This window comes from Lepidochelys kempii, chromosome 1 (assembly GCF_965140285.1).
Source record: "Lepidochelys kempii isolate rLepKem1 chromosome 1, rLepKem1.hap1, whole genome shotgun sequence".
NCBI lineage: Eukaryota > Metazoa > Chordata > Testudines > Cheloniidae > Lepidochelys > Lepidochelys kempii.
The window spans coordinates 25,086,481-25,106,777 of record NC_136380.1 but is presented as its reverse complement, the minus strand read 5'-3'; the positions used below and the strand labels follow the sequence as shown (position 1 = coordinate 25,106,777).

Sequence of the window (20,297 nt, the reverse complement as noted above, 5' to 3'; positions counted from 1 at the left end):
CCCCAGAGAAGAACAAACCTACTCTCAAGACCTAGGGCTAGATTCTCCTCTGCCCTGCACCATAGTTTCATTGACACCAGTGCAAAGGGAGTGTAAAACAGAACTGAATCAGAATGGTAACGAGTTGTTTTCACTTTGCATTGGTGTAAATCTCTTCACACGGTTCAGGGCAATGGAGAAATTGGGCCCCCAACTCTCCTCCCCAACAGTTCAGCGGAAGGGGCAATGCTGGAAGCCAGTTAGGAGCACATGTAGCAGTCAAAAACAAACAAACAAAAAACAGAATGGGACTTAGCATTAGTGTTTCATCCACAATGCTTGGACTTTATACTAGTCCCTCATCCTTAAGTGACGGTAGCTTCGAGTATGTGAATTTGTTAACAGCTGCACAGCTGGGAGCTTCAGAACATTTAATCCTTCACTGTGACTGTTAAGAGCTCCCTACTCGGATCTGAAACCTTTCAGCAGAAACTGGAATTTTATAATTTTAATTGGTATCATAGCTCCAAGTTACATACTTCTGGGTCAGAGAGAACAGTGTTAGCAATCTAAGCACAAAGCTTGAACCTTCCTGGAAACACAGAAGCTTAGCCCTTCTTCCTTCTGAGATCCACAAGTGAAGTTCATGCATTTTACCTTGTGTGATACCTTTAAACGGAGGTCCTGTCTACTCTAGGCAAATTCCTAAATGTAGAGATTTGCTGTGGTGCCTATAACCAAAAATTTCCATTCCCACTGTGGCTAATCCTCATTCTGAGTTGTATTTAATTGGGGAAGTGATCCTTGTATGTAAATTGTAAACAGTGCTTTCGGCTTCTTTGGATGAATGGTGGTCGAAAATAAACATAAATGTGGATGGGTAAATGCATGTGAATAATAGTAATATTTAGAGCTAGTGGAAAAACAAGAAAAATCATGAACATATCACAAATTTTCATCCAATTTTGTCAACATTTGAAAAATTTGAAAAATTCAAATGAAAAAATAGTTTGACTTAACCTCTGATGATGTAGAACCTGGGAGAATGCTACAGAGTTTCTGCTCACTCTGTGGCAGGTGCAGCTCATTAACACCATTCTGGAAGTGACAGTGGCTCTCTAGGAAGAGAAAAGTTGGAATCAGGGTAGAGGAGGGCACCTGGAAAAAGCACACCCTACAATGAGCTTGATCCTTCTTCTTTCATTAGATTTCCTGCAAACTGGTTTCTGCACCATTCACTTTCCTAAAATGACTCTTCATAAGTTCACCTGTGGCCATATCCAAGGGCATCTTCTCTGTACTCTCCCTCCAAAAAACTTCTTCTCTAGTGCAGGGGGGATACCTAAAAGTTATCTTGCAATGCTCCAAAGTGCCTATTTAACTTTGAATGTCTCTAGTTGGCTGTCCAGAAACTGAGGGACCAAAAGTGAGAGGCCACTTCTAAAATTTTGGCCCTAGAAATGTTGGCCTTAGAGGGTTTGTCTACCTGCAGCTGGGGGCATGCCTACCGGCCCAGTAGACAGACATGCTCTAGCTCTGCTCCAGCTAGAACACTAGAAATAGCAGTGTGGATGTTGCAGCACGGTCTAGCTACCCAAATACAAATGCTGAAGGTCAGGCAAGCTTTTATTTGGGCAGCTAGTACCACCACCCCTGCCACAACCTCCACACTGCTACGTGTAGGGTACTAGCTAGTGAGTCTGTCTGCCTGGGCTGGAAGATTCACTCCCAGCTCCAGTGTAGCTGTATCCAGAGAGTTTGGGGTCCAGGAGACAGGACACTGGCCTGCAACTTGAAAGCCCTGGGTTGTGTTACTGGCTCTGCCTGTGTAACCTGCTGCAATGCAGCGCCTCCGTTTCCTATCCCACCCTTTGTCTATTTAAATGGTGAGCTCTTCAGAACAGAGGCTCCCTCTTACTCTGTGTTTGTACAGTGCCTAGCACAATGGGGCCTTGATCTTGCTTGGTGCTATGAGAATATTATTAATTGTCCTATCTCTCTCTCTCTATACATACGTTATGTATGTGTTTAAATTTTCATTCATTCACTATCACTTTATAGACAGTATTACTACGTGCTTGCAGGGAGATTACTTCCACTGTATATTGTTAAAACATATACAGAATCTGGAACATAGACAAGACAATTCTGTATAAGAAGATGTGCCACCAGAGAAATGAATAGCCCACTTGTAAAATACAGAAGGTGCAGCAAATTTAAATACACCATATTTTGTTTTTGTTTGCAAAACCAACAAGCCTGTTTTACTGGGAGCTTGATTAGAAGGTTAATAGCCTGCATAACTAATGCAAGTGTCAAGGCTGCCCTCATCCATTTTATTCAGCTAGGTTTTAATCTTTGATCCAGCTGCTACAAGCATCTGGCATGCTGAACTCAGACAAGGGAATCTGACATGGAATGACACACCCATGTGATGATAATAGTAATAAGAATATAGTACTATAGATGAGTGTTTACTTGGCACAGATTAAGCATATGTGTTTATGTGAATACAATATATGTATGTTATATATAATATACTGGATATCCTACATTATCATCTAGATCAATAGAATGAAATCCAGATGCCTAGGTATCACTTAGTGGTAGGATGCATTCTGTTCTTGCTTGTTTATATTTATACTGTATAAATGGAGTGTAGGAACAGTATTTGGGAAGTGGGTAGGGGGAGAAAGGTAGTCAGTGATTGCTCAGTGGAACCAGGAAAATCCCCCCATGAAGTCCCCCCCTCCCCCAAATCCCTGTTGGAGGGCAGTCAGGCACCAGATAACTTCCCAGTTCCAGACAGGACATTCATTTCCCCCCACCATGATCCCTATCTGTCTTTTCTCCCCCCCACCCCATCGCCTCTCTCTCTCCATCTGTGATTTTGCTAAATATATTAGCCACCCTATTCATCGGTGGCTGCAGCTTCCAGCCCTTCTAGGAATTTCACAGATCAATCGCGCCGGATGGTGTCAAAGACAAGGGGGGAGGGGAGAACAGCACGATGTCCCTCCCTCCTGCCCCCCACGCGAGTAGGGAGGGCAGGAGCAAAAGCTGGGAGGCCCGTGCCCCGCGAGGGGGCGCTGCTGGGCCAGCACTGTGGGCCCGGCTCGCCCTGACACCTCCAGCGCAGGTGTGAACTGTGTGGCAGGCAGCCGCCTTCCTTCCAGTTGCGCTCCGGAGCCGGCTGGAGGAAACACGTGCTAGACACACACACACAGGCGGGCGCGCGGTGTCTTCTGCATTAGGGAACTGGCTGCTGCCGCCGCCGCCGCGGCCGGGGCGTTCGCTGCCGCAAGGAGCCGGCGAGAGCTTCGGAAGAGTGTGAAGCCGGCGCCGTCTCCCAGGGGCAGCCAGCGGGCTGGGACTAAGTGGAGGAGTCCTGGTAAGCACTCCCCTCCCCGAGCCATCTCCTGGGCTCGGTGTCCTGAAGGCTGGATCGCCGGGCCGGTGAAGGGGCTATGGGGTGTGTTTGGGGGGGAGGGCTGGGCTCCAGCAGCTGTTCTTTCCCCCCGTGCCCTCCTCTTCCCCCTAGAGCAAGTTTGAGAAAGTAGCCCCTGGCCGGACAGGTGTTTGGGGTTCGGGCACTGATCAGAGGTGGTGTCCGTGCGATAGACCAGCCCGCTTGGCTGGTGCAGATCAGTTGGTTGGGATCTGGGTCACCTCGTGTTCGCAGAGAATAATGTTTGAACTAAAAAAAAAACAAAACAAAAAAACAAATCCAACGAGAGGAAAGAGCCGGGCATGGCCGAAACCCAGGCTGTGGAGCAGCGGGAACGGCAGCAAAAGTATGTTAATGCTCTAAAATGGATGCACGAACTAATCCTCCTCTGCAACGACGTCCTGGTAAACAGTCAGCCCCAGCAGCAGCCTGTAAAGTCCAGATCAGCTATTACTTACATGACATTTTTACATAATAGCCGGGAATAGAGAGGAGATTCCCTCCCCCTGTTGTTGTTGCTGCGGCTCGTGCCGCAGCGCTCTGGGAGGTGTTGAGTTTGTAGAGACTCAGGGGTGGCTACTGAGCCAGGCCCCCTCTCCCTTCCCCAGAACCACGCACCCGCGGTCGTGTTCCCAGGCGAACTGTTGCACAAAGGTGCAGCTGGATGTGCGAGGAGGGGAATTTGCTGGGTGTGTGTGAGGGGGGCGGAGGGTTGGACTGCAGGGAAGCCAGGCACGTTTGGGGGGACGGAAAAGGATAGAGGGGTACAGCAGAATTGGAAAGAGATAGGGGGGTGGGTGTGTGGGTGGGTGTGTGGCGCAGGGGGTATGCGGAGGTGCAGAAGACACTAGCCGAGCCAAGGAGAGGGAGCAGAAGACGCTGGTGAGAGGCGCGGAGTGAAGGAGGGGACCCAGGTAATGTGGCTGCGGGGCGTGCGGGATGAGTAAAGGGAGGCATGGGACGGAGGGCACTGAACTAGCAGGGCGGCGAAGAGCAGAGGGGAGCGGGACCAGGGCACACATCGGGAGATGAAAGGCTGTAGGTCTCCAGCGCCGCTAGGGAGTGGGGCAGGTTTCAGGGGTCATGCGGGGAAGGGGTGGGGGGGCTGATAGTGAAGGCAGCAGGAGGGGGACGGGGATACCTGTTCTCGGGAAAGGCGAGGGTGGGATAAAGGAGGGGGAAGAGAGGAACTAAGGAGACTGCAGCTGGCACGGATCCTGGCATCCGAGTTGGCAGCTCTGAATTCGCCCTTGGCCGGTGCATTGCTTCTCGCCTGGCTGTCCCTGGCTTTGTCACACTGGGCTGCTCTCGACGCGGTGTTGCGCCCATTTCACCTGGGAGGCTTCGTATAACCCAGCGGCGTACAATCGTGGGGTACAACCCCAGGGGGAAATCTGGATGTAAAAAATATTTTCTTCTCCCCTCAAATAAGCATCAGGCTGAGCCCAGGGCGGTCTCGCTGCTTGAGCTCCTAGAGGGATCTGTGCCACTTGGTGGCACTAAAAAGTTGCGATGAAGACCATGCTAATCTCTCTGCATGTAAATTTCAACCCCCACTCGCACCCCGGGCCTCGTCCGCACACGCGGTGCGGTCTCCGGTGTGGGCTCCTCCGTGTGATTAAACCAGAAAGAAATTGACCAGAAACCAGTCTCCACTCTACAGCGGTCTTTGTAGGGGGATGTAAAACTTTGTGGAGAAATAAGCTGGCCGAAACAATAGGGGCAAGCTCGTCTCTGGAGCTATTTCTTCAGAGAAAACACTGTGTGTATAGTGTGTGTGTGTGTGGGGGGGGTACATCTATAACTAAAGCTTGAGGTGCTACTTGCTGTCCAGAAGCAGGTTCTCGAGACACATTCATGGCTTTAGGTCATCCCCGGTATCATGTATGGCATCGAATTAGCCCTGTTGCCGGACCAGTTGGGAAGCGGGAGGGGGGAGATGGAATAAATTTAGTGGGGAGCCTTTGAAACCTTCATTCACCTGAAGCAACTTCCCTGCAGTGCGAAATTCAAAAGGACTCAGAGCAGAGGGAAGGATTCAAAAGCCAATCGGCTATAAAACTTGTGGTGCTGGGGAGGGAAGGGGCCAGGAGGCTCTGTCCTGCTAGGTCTGGGCAGCGAGAGGTTCTGGAGAGCAGAGAGCAAAGATCCAGCTGTTTTTTTTATCCAGACGCCTCTTGCAAATGAGGCAGTGGCAAGGCTGGGGGAGCAGCGTGTTGAGTGGCACGAGGGGGAGGAAGTGCCCGGTCCTCAGAGTCTGGCTGGGATCGGAAGACGACAGGACGTGCTGGTAGCTGGAGGAGTGACAGTGCTGGCCAATGGGGCCAAAGGCGCTGCTGCCGGGTGGTGACCTCTCCAAAGAGACCTGAGGATTATTCAGCCCCCCCCTCCCCCCGCAGAGGTCTGCGATAGGATTTGCTATCAATGGCAGCGTTAAACATTGCAGGAGGCACCTTGCCTGCGCGTCTTGGCTATTGACACCCCATCGCAAGTGGCGAATGCAGCCATCCGCAAGGTAATTCGGCTGGGGAGGGGTTGGCGGGTATCGGTCCCCGTTGCAGCTAAAGGAATTCCGGATCCAGCAGGAGCTCTCCCTCCCTTTCCCCCTATTGTTCCGTGCCCTGATCGCATGGCTTCCAAGCAAGCCAAGGCTGCAGGTGACTGGGGTAGGAAGGGGCGCAGCGCCATGCAGCGTGCTTCTCCTGCACATGGCTGCCCTGTGGGTATGTCTGCCTGGGAAGCCTGCCTAGTGACCTGGGCCTGGGGCCAGCCCCGGCTGCGGTGTTCTGCGCGCTGCGTGGGGAATGGGCGGTGGGACCCGCCAGTTAGTTCGTTACCTTGCGGCTTTGCAGGCGAGACCTTCCTCCACGATTAGGCAGACAAGGAACCTCTCAATACCAGGCGTTCCCGAGTTTTACAGGACCTGTGTGACCCGCTCAGCGGGGCAGGAGGGGCGGTGTAGTGGAAAAGGCAATGGACTTGCTCTCCAGAGAGAGCTGAGCCCCAGCCTTCCCGTATGACCTTGGGACAAGTCACACAACCTACTCTCAATTCCCCAGCGAATACTTGGGGATAATACCTCCGGGGGTACCAACATCCACTGCCGATTGCCCGCTGCTCAGATACTACCGTGAGGAGGCCAGATATTTAGACAGATCTAGCTAGCTAGGTCTAAGAACCAATTCATAAATGCGTGTGTATAGACATATATTCTAGCCGGCTACACCTGTAGGTAAGATTGCACTATACTTTATAAACCCTTGTTTAGTGTGTGTGTATAATTCAAAACCTGTAGCCCAATTTGGCAGAGTTATTACAATACAGCTTCATGCCCCCCCCACCCCCCCGCCCATTTTTCCAGTCCTTAACTTGTCTCTTGAAATCCCTAGCTTGGTGCCTGGCAGCTGAGTGTCTGTCTCCGGAGGTGTCCAACTGCTAGTGGCCTGTTAAGTACCATAGACAGCTCCTTCTAATGCTTGAGGAGAATTAACTGGATTGAGGATACAGCTTAGCAGCTGCTCCATGTAAAAGGGAAGGAAAATTTAGTTTGACTACCAGGTGAAACTCCCCATTGGTGAGATCTATTACACCACTGTATCACTTCTCCAAAAGGAAGTGGTGGAAACCCCATCCCTTGAGATATTGAGGCTAGAAAAAGCACTTGAAACTGCCCATCAGGGAACAATCCTGAAAAGAGAGTGGGGATGCACTAGGAAACCTAACAGGTCTCTTTCATCTTTGATTTTATTATTATATTGCAAAACATTCCATTGTAGTTTACTATAGCACCTAACAGAGGAGAAACACATTCAGATAGTAATGTTTGTGCTATGTGGGTGGGGTATTGTTATAGTTTTGTTTGGCTTTTATATTTTAAATGCTAAGCAATTACCCTTTGGATCCTAAATATGTGCTTTAGCCTCTTATTTACTTATATATTTTGATGTATATCTGCTTCTTTAGTAAAGTGGCAATATGGAAATGCTCTCCATGCCCCCCCTGTATAGTGATTTGCTGTGATACTTTCTGCAGTTGTCACTTTCCCTTGCTTTCTGTTTATCACTTCTTCTGGATCTGACGGTATTGTTAATAATAAAATGATTAAGCATAGTTGAAAGCACACTGGAAATATTAGTTTCTGTGTCATTCAACATAATATTAGTTTCTGTGTCATTCAACAGTAATACCTTGTATATGTACTGTGGGGCCTTCTAAAGATCATTGGCTGTTTTACTGGAATATTAGTTGCATATTAAAAACTTTATCAAAGCATTAAAGGAATGCAGAATAGATAAAGGAGCTTGTGGGACTGTTTTAGAGCAAAGAATACTAGAGAAGTCAATATAACCCTTTATGATGGTACAATGTGTATTTAGAAGTTTACTACATTGGTCCATTTTATGATTTTATGGTCTTTCTCTATATTTTCAATATTTGTAAATGGAACTACATAGTGGTTTTTATTTCCTGTCCCTTGGTGTTCAGCAGTTTAATCTATTCTTAAAGGGCATGATCCAAAGCCCATTGGAATTCACAGTGCAATGGCTTGCAACTCTGATTTTTGGTCTTTTTTATTTATTTATTTTAAATTAAAGCTCAATGGCTTTTGAAATCTAAACACAAAATAACCTTGTTAATATAGGTCAAGGTTTCAAAAGCAACTAGTGATTTTGGGTGCTTCCATTTTTGGATGCCCAACCTGAGACATCTTAAAAGAACCTGATTTCCTAGCGTGGGTGCTCAGCACTTTCTGCAAATCCAGCTCCGTTAACATTTCTCCAGTTCAGCACCCAAAATCACTTGGTCTCAGTGTGCAGGGACAGTCTTCGGCCAACAAAAACCAGGTGATCAGAGTTAAGTCTTATCATCCTTAAGTTGCACTCCTTACCCAAGTTTAAATGCTCTGCCTATAGAGTGAAGAGCATAGACATCTTTATTCTGTATCCCTTATGCACCCTAAACTTCCTGATTTCTGTGGGAGATTTGCCTGCATAAGAATTGCACAATTGGGCTTGTGGGCCAATACATCAGTGACTGTTTTCAGACACTTTCAGTTCCCATGTAGTGAAAATCCTGAACGTAGAGTTCCCCAGAATTTGTTGGCTTAAATCGGATAGGCTTTACATTAATTTAATTGTTTTAACAACTGGATGGCAGTGAAGCAGTTATGTTTGGTGTCTATGTATGCCTAGGAAGCATTTAATCTGCAGATGCATGAGGAGTATTTCTACACAATGAGTGAAATTTGTCATTGCATATGTGTCTTGATCTCACTAGGTGCTACGCATTCTGGCTCCAATCCAGGAAAATTTAGGTAGGTACTCAATTGAAACAAAGGGATTCCTCCTATTCTTAAAGTTGAGCATGTTCTTAGGAGCTTTGCTGGATTTGACCCAGAGCCTCCATCACCTTGCAGGATCAAGCCCATACAGAGTAGATAGATTTTCTCTCATACATAACAGGCATTTAAAAATGTTTAAAAAATTATTCAAAGGAACTTAAGATATTACAAACTAATAGGCATCGGTGTCTGTAAGGTTACAGGGCTGTAGAAAAGCTGTCTAGGAGTAAAATGATTTTCTTGTTTTCCTAATGTAAAATGCACCAAATCAATTCCCGCCAAACAATTAAAAAACGGTCCCTGACTGAGATTATACACCAGTAATGGTGAACTACAAACCCCATGTAACAGGGAAGCATAACAGAAAAGCAGGCAGGCTTTAACTCTACCATCACTAGTGGGCACTGCTCTAATGTGAGCTGTTTGTATAGGAAATGTTTTACATTGTAAAGACTCAAGCAAAGTTTCCTTTGCTGGAGCATAAAGCAAAGGAAGTCAGAAATGCCCCACCAAATAAACTCCCAACCATGCATGTTTTGAAGAAAGAGCAAAATGTTCAAGATTCCTAGTGGCTTGTGAGGAATCAGGAGTAAATTAATTGAAATACAGTGGAAAGTCACTTTATTGTTGTTTTTTCTCCACCAATTATAGTTACAGATAGTTTAGTATTTCAAGTTCAAGTAAATAATTGTAGAATGATGCAGTATTAACACAAAGTGCTGGAGATGTTAATTTACTGTGCTTTTAGGCTCTGTCCTTGACACAAATCAGCTGGAATATTGCCCTAAAAGGACATCTGAGGATTCCTCCTGGCACAGGGGAGTCCTAGGGTGTCATAGTGATCACACGCCTGGCTCCCATCCTCTCTAGAGGGCTTGGGCAGGGTACATGTCAAAAGAGCAGGGAGGCAAGACAGAGTGCTGTGTGGTCCATCAGCTCCATGCAGGAGTAAATTGGGGTAGCTCTGTTAACTTCAATGGAGCAATACCAGTTTACACCAACTGAAGCGCTCATGCAAAATGTCTCTCATTCCTGACAAGACAGCAGGCGTTCTGTTTCCACCATATATTTGGTGGCTGCAGATTCCAGTGCTCAGCATATGCTATATACACTGTTATACGTAGGGCAGATAGCTTTTGCCTTTTAAAATATTTTCCTGGCCATGTCCAAAAAACTGGCATACATCAGTAATTCCATCTTTCTTATGTTGGAATAAATCAGGAGTAACTCTCTTGAAGCCAGTGGTGTTGCACCACTGTAAAACTAGTGGGCAAACAGATCCATACCTTGAGTGTTTTTTTTTTTTTGTTGGATTGCATGTGCATCAGTGAAGAAGAGTAAGTGCAGGTGTATTAACAGCAGTTCCCAATCGTTTACTATGCACATGGTCTTCACTGCCTTCAAACCTGAACACTCTGATGGGTCCCCTACCCGATTCTATATTAGAGCTGTCTCACAGGAAATGCCAGTGGGATGCGCAGCCCATTGAATCTCTCCTCAACTATCTTTTAGCCAAGGAGCACCTTTTGGCCAGGTTGGGGTGTTCACCATGCTGACCCTGATGGCATCCCTCAGTGCCCTGCCTGCAAAGCCAGATGACCTCTCTTTAATGCTGGTGTAAATTCTAAATAACTCCACTGGTGAACTTAATGATGCCAGTGTAAATTCCATGTAATTTCACTGGCTGGTTTAAAGTCCATAGAAGATAGTGGGTGTCTCTCCATTGACTTCAGTGGGCTTTGGATCAGAGTCCTAAGTGTACCAATGTAAATCCCAAGTGACTCCGCTGGCTCACTTAGTGACGTGGGTAAATTCCCAAGTAAATTTAGTCTGTCACTTAGCTACTCTGGTGTAACTGATATAACTGTTAACTCTGATGTAACTAAGATCAGAATCTGGCTTTCTGGCCCTGGCTTTGAGGAGTGAGAGTTGAGGGCTCTCAGAGTTGGCCTTTGGGTCCTATGGAGCCCTCAGCCCTGGGCCCCCTTGATTTTGGTGAACTGGAAATGTAAAGTAGAACCTCAGCTTTTGTTTTCTAGCTCTCTACCTTGCAGAGATAATTTTTCAAACAAACACCAGTATAAATAGATGTAAACTGGAGTTGAAAGGAACAGGCTGCCGGGCTCTGCTTTCTACACTCTGAGGCCAGGGAAGGCAAAAATTGCCAACCTGGCACCCCCTTCACATGCATAGTGTGCAAAACGAGTTGGTTACCTGAAGCTGTAAATGTAAAGACTCATGTCACTAACCTGCCTGGCTGCATTGGACTGGGCCTGGTGTGATAATGGTACACAGGAATTTGAAACATTTGGTGGAGAATCATTGTTAAACACCTCATCCAAAAACACTCAGACTGTTTGCTGAGTACATAGTTACCCCGAGAGCCAGGAGGTGAGCAGCGCTTTATAATTGCACTTCCAGCCTTGCTCTGAGCCAGGGCCAGAATTTGGCCATTTAACAATAATGCTTTGCTACCCGAGGAACTGAACACAGTTTACAAACATCAGCTGATTTGAATAATGGGGCTTGCATTGGAATAAAGGGGAAAATAGACATGTTAAACATTCTAATAAGTAAAAACTTACACCATAAATTAATTTAAATCTGTCCTGATAATTTACAAAAGTACCCTAGAGTGTTTTGTCATCCATAAAACAGTTTACAACTGATACTGAATTGTTTTCAGAGGCACACAATAAACAGTTGGAGGATCTAAGATAAGTAGTAGCACAATTCTGTAATTAAATTGAGACTAGTTAACCTGAATTGCATCACTTTTATTGCTTCACTGCAGAGGATTGTTGTAGTGATACTCCAAGTCTTCATAGACTATGAAGCACTTTGTTAAACTGATTTACAACAGTTTTGCAAGGTGTATTTAATTGCTAGCACTTTCTATTAATACTGAAAACTACAAGAACCATTTCTTTTCAGTATTGCTTCATTATCACCCCTCTTTGAAAAAATTAATTTGCAAATGTTCAACTAAACATTGCATGACTATACTTCTGTGCAAATAGTTTTTTAGAATGCTTCTTTAAAACATGAAGTGAGGATAAAATGTCCAAATAAAGTTGATTATCCTTAGACACGAATGTCTTTTGTGTTGGAATATGTATTTCTTGCTTTCAGCTTTATGAGCTTTAACTTCATTGTGGCACAGGCTTGAACTATATACCTGTGAGTGATAAGGTAGGAATTTGCTAGATTCTGATCAGTTACACCCGTGTCAAAACAACGCTAAGAGAAGGGGTTAGGAAGATATGTGGCATAACTTCTTGCAGCAGAAATTTCTTGCAGCTTCTTTTGAAATATCTGGTATAGGCCATTGTCAGAGACAGGATACTGGACGAGACTCAGCCATTGGTCTGATCCACAATTGTTCCTAATTCCATTAACTTCAGTGGATGTGTAACAGTGTAACTGAGATTAGAATCTTGTCTAGAATTTACTGTTAGCTCATTATGAATAGGGTTGGGTATGTGGTTTTCCTAACTGGCTCTGAGCCTTCAGAGCCACATGTGCTTAACTTTACGTGCTGTGAATAGTCCCATGACACAAACAGGACAATGCACAGTGCCTAAAATGTGCTACAGTCTTGGCTGGATCAGGGCATGTAAGAGACCTCTTTGAACAGAGTTCAGCAATGTGCTAAGCACCTGCTGTGAGCATCTGAGTATTTTTAAGTCCCTGTGACTTCGCTATGCTGACCAGGATATGAAGTCTTTGATGATAAATGAAAAATAAGTATCAAAGCAACAATAAAAAAAAATCAAATGCAGCTCTTTTCTAGTCTGCAGTGCAGAGTGCATAAAATGTTTTGTGCACCACTATGTCTGCACTGCATGTACGCTGTTGGTTTTCTATCGTGGGGATCTGTAGGAACAGTTTATATTCCAAAGTGTTACACTTACCGTTCGTGTGGGTGGGTTCCACTCTACAGAGATCAGTGGCATTGCCTTCACTTATTACACCTGTGATGAATTTGACCTATGGATGCAAAACAAGGAAACACCTTTCAGCCAGTCCGATATCAGGACTAATTTACTACATCTATGACTAAATGCAGAGTATTTAAGTATTTAAAATAATATTGATATTAATTAAAATTAGGTACTTAGTAGTTGCTAACAAAAGTGATTGTTTTCAAATCTGCCTGTCAATGGAAATCTATAGCCTTTTTGGAACCAGCTGAGTTTTGCAAAAGATTTGAAGGGCCAGATTCTGCTCCCATGTATATCAGTGTAGGTATGGAGTGACTCCACTGATGGCGGTGGAATTCCTTTGGCTTTATACTGGTGTAATTGGGAGCGTAATATGGCCCAGAGTACGTTATTGTGCATCACAGATATATTCTGAATTACAATATTCAAATGTTCGTAAGGTTAAGGAGGAGATTTTCAAAGGCACAAGTGGGAAGTAGGGCACATCAGTCCCATTGATGATCAATGGGAATGAACTGCCATTTGTGCCTTAGAAATTAGCCCCTCCAAGTGCTTTTTGTGTATCCCTTTTAAACAGCCTGGCTTCAGTAGAGCTCTGTTGATTTACACCAGCTGAGAACCTGACCTAGCATAATGAAATGGTAAAGCACAAACAGATTTTTTAGCTTGCAAGATAATGAAAAAAGTAAATGTGTGATGTGCTGTTATCACTATTGACAGCAGAGGGAATAGACATCCTTACAACTGATTTTAAAGCTATTTCCCCTATCTTTTTTTAAAGGTTATGAAGATTATGATCACATGTGCAGCTCTGCATAGCTGTTCCCTTGGAGACGATGGTGGTTCCCTAGAGAATAGGCGGAAATGCCTGGTTAACCATCAGCTTCCTGCTCTTTTTATCCAAAAGATTCTCTAACTACTTTTTAACAACTCTCCGTTTTATTCCATCATGTTGTCTCTACCAGCTTAAACTATTTCCTAAGATGGTCCTTTTGCTGTTCCTTGCAATCCTGTTATCGAAGGAAGATGTCAGTGGGAACTTTGGGTTTTTGGTTTCTGCACAATCCAATGAAAGAAGGGTGGTTGCACATATGCCTGGTGATATTATCATTGGAGCTTTGTTTTCTGTCCACCATCAGCCAACTGTTGACAAGGTCCATGAGAGAAAATGTGGAGAGGTGAGGGAGCAATATGGCATACAGAGAGTGGAAGCAATGCTTCATACTCTGGACAGAATTAATCTGGACCCAACACTATTGCCAAATATAACACTAGGCTGTGAAATAAGGGACTCTTGTTGGCATTCTGCTGTGGCTCTGGAGCAAAGTATTGAGTTCATAAGGGACTCTCTTATTTCATCGGAAGAAGAAGAGGGGATAGTGCGCTGTGTTGATGGATCTTCAACATCGATCCGCTCCAAGAAACCCATTGTCGGCGTCATTGGCCCTGGTTCTAGTTCAGTAGCGATCCAGGTCCAGAACTTGTTGCAGCTTTTCAATATACCTCAGATTGCTTATTCTGCCACAAGCATGGACCTAAGCGACAAAACTCTGTTCAAGTATTTCATGAGAGTCGTGCCATCTGATGCACAGCAAGCTCGAGCTATGGTGGACATTGTCAAACGCTATAACTGGACCTATGTTTCTGCTGTACATACTGAAGGCAAGTGTTCTACTTTTTTTCATCCAAGCATGATTTTGAATTGCAAGCAGTGGTAGTTAATTACTAGATGATTATAATGTTGCCTCTTTTTTTTAACCTGTTAGTTCTGAATGGTGTGGATTGCATATGTTACTTTAAAGATTAGTTTCATACACATGGTGTGTCTTGGTGACATTGGGCTGGTATTGATTGAACAGAAGGTTTGAAATCCAGAGTTTCACAGTGTGAAATGTGTTTTTCCTATCATTTATCACTTACACAAAGTCCTTCAGGTGGCATTTAAAAATTGGCCGGGTAATTAGCTTAATGTAACTACTACTCAATACAGCGGTTAGAATATTCATTGTGTTTATGGTGGTGGCAACTGCTAAAGGAGCTAATTCTGGTCTTAGCAGTATGAGCTGCACTGGGGCTTGGGAGAGCAGTGACAGTAGTTTGCCACATGCTCCTTATTAGCACTTGATGCCGGTATCAGCGTATGCATAAGAGACTTGAGGACCTGGCCGATGCTCTGAGTGACCACACCTCCTTAGGATCAAGAAGAACATTTTGCTAGGACCTCTCTCTAGTATTTAATGGGCCACTAGGTCAATTTTTTCATGTATATCTGCTCATCTGCATTTGGGGATGGGTGGGAAGAGCCTTCTTGCACCTTTATCACACCCTGATGTTCCATGTAGGTGTGTAACAGGCCAGAATTGTACCCTACACGCCTCTCCTTCCTTTAAGTTTGTTCCAAGATTAGAGATTTTACAGTGTACTGTGAAGTGCATGCGGTAAAGGCATGGGATAGGGAGGAGTGAAGGTAGACTACAAATGAGATAAAGAGCCTGATACCCCTATGACTTACACTGGCTTACTACACTGGGGTAAGTGAGAGGAAAAGCAAGCCCAAACCACTATAAGCCCTGCTCTTACATGCCTGAGCAACACCAGAGAGTGGGCAGTGGGGTGCAGTACACAGTGTTTACCACATGGGGTCGAGTAAATATGTAGTAGTGAGCATCCTGTCCAAAAGAACAGCATGTTTCTTTGCCGAGCAAGTGTTGAACACCTCTACAGATGTGCTATTTTCTTTATCACAACCATTAGGCAACAGCTCTTTCCCCCTCTCCTGCCCCCCACACATACTGTGGATCTGGTGCTTTGATAGGCATTTTACCCATCTTTTTTGGGTAATATTGACCTGATGCATGGGTGTGGTGACCTCCTCTACTCTGGTTGATGCCCATAACACATTCTATAGGATTTATACCTAATTATTGAAAGACCATCAACCCTAGTGAATGTAAACTGTTTTAGAACTTTTATGCAGATTTTTTAAAAGCCTTTTTTCCCATCCTGATACTGAGGGCTGATGAGTAATTGCAGTCTTATTCAGATATGTATGCATGAATATATTAACAGTTTAATGTAACAGAGTATAAATCACAAAGCATCACATCATGCGCTGAAGCTGCTATGGGCCATATGATGGCCTTGGCATACCTCCACGTTGGACCTTCCCATCACAACATGTGTGTGAATATCAGCTTGGGAGTATGATTTGAAAAAGGGGGAGGATATAACTGATATATTAGTGTTGCATATTATCATATGATGTCACTTTTTTAATGCTTCCAACTTCTGCTCAAGCAACACCCCCGTTTTAAGGTCACAGGTGACGTGTCCAACACAAGCAGAGTTGATTTTGTGTCGATGTCTTTGTCCACACATCATGGACACACAACATAGACCAGACAGTAACATGCATCCCCGGATAATCTTACCACAGAAGACGTTTACATGGCGGTGGTTGCATGTTGGGAAGGAGGGGGATTGGGATACTGGAATTGAAGCTGGAGATCACTGTTGTGGATGAGACAAGGGGGATGGATGGGTTTGGGGATGGGAAGAAGGGACCCAACTACCACCAAATGTGTAATTAGTAAGATGTTTGCTTATCACCATCCTGAGCACATGGAATAGATGGTGGCCTTTAAGCCACACCCTTGGATAGAGTGTGGTGTGGAGCATCACTGGAGAGATGCCCAGTCTCGCCGAGAGATGCCCAATCTCTCCTAGAGTTGTTCCTTGCACAGATAGGGGAATGCAGTTTGCGCCTGCCATTGCTTGTGGAGCAAGAAGCCTCCCTGTCCACTTTTCGGTGTCTTGTTATTGCAGGCAGCCCCAAGAAAGGTTGTGGGGAAGCTTCTTGCTTGTCTTTCTATCCCTGCGTGGCCACACAGAGGTTGCTCACCATCTGGGCCTTTGCTTGCAAATTGTATCTGTGTCTGTTTTTATCTTTTCATATGGTATACTCTTTGGGGCAGGGACTGTCTTCCTCTGTGTTTGGAAAATGCCTTGTGTCCTTTGGATGCTACCACCACCTAAACTAAAAAATAATAATTAACCTCCCCTCCCCCAAAAATGTGTAACCGCTGATGGAGAGCTGGATTTCCAGATGTTTCAAATGAATGCTGTGTTTTATCTTATGATCAATCTCTAGTAAACAAGAATCCACAAGTATAGAAGGAAACATCAAGGACTTTTCTTTGCTTAGTCTGGAAAGAATTATTAGAACGTAAGGGCAGATCCTCAACGGAGCTTCATCAACTTCAACATAGTGGCCCTGTTTTACACCAGTTGAGGGTTAGATCCTTACTGTTCAAATGTCTGTTTGGTTAATTTTTGCAGAGTAGTTTCAAAGAACCTAACATTTAAAGTACTATGTTTCAATAGGGGTGTTTTACATGGAAATAAAGATCTTGGCGAGTGGAAACCTCCAAGGCCGGATTACACCATGGTTACACCAGAGTAGCTCCATTGATGTCATTGGAGGTACTCCTGATTTACAGTGGGAGTGGGTGAGAGTAGAATCAGAGGCACACATTGGGATCCTACCATCTGATGTCACATGCTGGCGATCCAGATGATGAGCATGTCCTCTCTGTCTGAATATCCTCAGAATTCCGCAAATAAACGTAAAACACTAACAGCTTGCCTTAAAAATTGGCTATAGAAATAGGAATTCGTTCATATATTTATTCAGATGTTCTGGGCACTTTCCAAATGCTGCTGCTATCCCAAAGAGGGAAAAAAATGTCAAAACACAGATGAAGGTTGGGGAAAAGGGATTCAACACATACATGAAAATAGATCCGGGTGAAGCTATTCACGTGTCTTGTTATTTCCCCTTTTAAAAATATGTCTGAACTATTCCCAACTACCTGCCTACCTAGTTATTTGTAGGTTTTATTTTTTAACTGTAACTCATCCTAGCCTAGTTTCTATTTCTTTTTAAACCTCCTGACTCTTGCACATTTACCTATTGATTTACACCCATTATTATTATTATTATTTCAAATAAGATTTAAAATGCTAAATCCCACTTTTATGCCTAACTACTATCTTACTCATGATCCCCATGCATTAACCATTGAGACAGCAACCCCTGGCCCCTCCTGCGGGGTCTTCTGTAAGCCCAAGTGTCAGCACTTATTCCCTTCTGTCTATGTGTATAGGCAGGGCACCCTGACATGCAATCTCTGACTTCTTGAGGGGGAAAGGTTCCATTCCCAGGAGGTAGAGAGATCCTGCCCCTCATGGCTGCCCTTGGTAGAGGATCTGGACAGGGAGGAAAGTGAAGGGAAAGTCCATCCTGGCTGATTAAAAGACCACTAGTCTACCCCCTGCATAACACAGGCCATAATATTTCACCCAGTAACCCTGAAGTGGAGGGAAAATATTATTACGTATTTTCCAGGCATGTGCTATCCAAGCACACAGAGATTATCCCTTCCCCCAAGAATCTTACAATCTAAATAGACATAAGGTAGGAGGGGAAACAGGGAAGAGAAGTGAGTTGCTCAAGGTCAGTGGAAGAACTGGGTTTAGATCCAGGTCTCCTGAGTCCCAGCCTAGTTCCCTAGCTCTGACAGTACAATTTATTTCCTTACATAAACAGTGAAAGAGTGAATGTCAGGTAAATCGTCAGTGTTCACATGCATCAAGAGTGATTGGAGAGCCACCTTTGGCTAATCCTAATGGTGCTGGAGTCAGATCTGCATTGGTTAGTGCCTGTAAATCAGTAAAAAGAAAAGGAGTACTTGTGGCACCTTAGAGACTAACCAATTTATTTGAGCATAAGCTTTCGTGGGCTACAGCTCACTTCATCGGATCCGAAAGCTCACAAAAGCTTATGCTCAAATAAATTGGTTAGTCTCTAAGGTGCCACAAGTACTCCTTTTCTTTTTGCGAATACAGACTAACACGGCTGTTACTCTGAAACCTGTAAATCAGTAGGTTGTTGTTTCTGTCTATTGGAGGAACTACATATAAAAGTAGGCTATCTCCTGATGGCTATATTTCTGATATTGCATATAATAAAAGTGGTCTTGTATTAATAATCTTGCAGAGTGATGTGGAATACATTCACTATTTGCAGTGGAAATGAAGGCTTGAGTTAATGAGGACAATTATTTCTGAACAATAATCATCCAAGAGCTAAATGGGACAACGAAACCCTTCCATTTAAACTTATGATGCTGGCGTGGGATTTTGGAACGATGCTTTTTGGCTGGATAGGGAGGAATTGGGCAACCATGAATCCTGGATTCTTAAAATGAATGTGGTTGATGATCCAGTATGTATTCATAGGAAATCTCCAGTAGGACCAAAGCACTTGGCTTTGCAAAATATTATCATGTCAGTGCTCTTTCTCCAGCTGCTGAGTTCCTCAAGTGTCTCAGCCCTTTTCACCTGGACCTCACTACTGAGCACGCAGTCAAATGAATCAGACACACATGCCCAATGTGCATCATCTTTAACTGCACACTTTACCAGCTTGGTGAAAGCCCTGTGCCAAATGCATTGCGCATGCCCACCAGGCAGTTCTTAAAGGGTCATAATGGCACGAAAATCCTTTTTCATGGAATATGGACCAGTGAGGACTGTTTCACTGGCAGGTTTCAAATTTCTACAAAAGAAGAAAAAAACTGAGCAGGCTCCATATCCCCTTCAGAAAATAATGGAGGCCATTAATATATCTTTGAGACAACCCAATTTATTTAAAAAAAATCCTTATTTATGAGCTAACTGCTTATCCACCTTCTATGGATGACACTTCAAGTAAACCACAATAAAGATTCAGCTAGAGCAATATCCTTGATTCTGTCTGACTGGATTTATGACCAGCCTAGATCATGACCCAAACCACAAAGGTATGTAAGGCCTAAACAGTATCAACTTCAGCTAATGATGCGTGTGGGACACCCACTTCCGTGTGCTCAGCAAAGGAGTGCAAGGTAATGTGGAAGGGCAATAACTGGGCATGTCCACTGGAAAAGGGACCTCTGGTAAGCTGTCTCTCACAGCATGACTCCACATGGCCAAAACTCAGCTTAGCAGCTCAGCATAGACAGGTAAAAAAAGCAATAAAATAAAAATAACATTTTAAAAAAAAGGTGCCTGGCTGAGAAGATTCGAATTTGAATGATCCACCCCCGTATGTTTGCTCAATTGTACCTGAGGCAGAGCTCTATCAACACAACAGTTTCAACGTGGAACCCAGTTCTCAAATGTGGATGCTTAAATCTGTATTTGGGAGATTTAGAAGAGGATGGAGAGATGCTTTAGGAGCCTAAGCCATTCCTTAGGTGCCTTAAGTAGTCACCTACTTGGATTTTGACATCCAGTTTTAGGCAGCTGTGAGTGAAGAGAGGGTAGCAGCAATGGATTCCACAGGGTGATGCCAGTGTGCCTAAAATTCTTCATGCCCATTCAGTCTGAGATCCCTATGTTTGGACTGCCATTAAAGACACTGATTAGTGCAAATTGTGGTGCTGCTGAGACATGTATACCTGTCTGTTGGAGCCCAGACTGACACCAGAAAAGCCACCAGACGGGTAAACACGTCTGTTACCAACCTAGGAAGGATTTGAGG

The 20,297-nt window shown here is 44.5% G+C and overlaps 1 protein-coding gene across 4 annotated transcripts in view; it reads left to right on the top strand.

Moving 5' to 3' along the window:
• The first annotated feature begins 3,084 nt into the window (after positions 1-3,084).
• GRM5 (glutamate metabotropic receptor 5) overlaps positions 3,085-20,297 on the top strand; it is a 322,105-nt gene continuing 304,892 nt past the window's right edge. For 3 of the 4 annotated variants that reach the window (XM_073336744.2, XM_073336753.2, XM_073336761.2), the window contains exons 1-2: positions 3,085-3,370; positions 13,494-14,374. In XM_073336744.2, coding sequence (XP_073192845.1) covers positions 13,696-14,374 — 679 coding nt within the window. In that variant the 5' untranslated portion in view covers positions 3,085-3,370; positions 13,494-13,695. The remainder of the gene's footprint in view (positions 3,371-13,493; positions 14,375-20,297) is intronic. The other variant, XM_073336740.2, reaches the window with a different exon arrangement.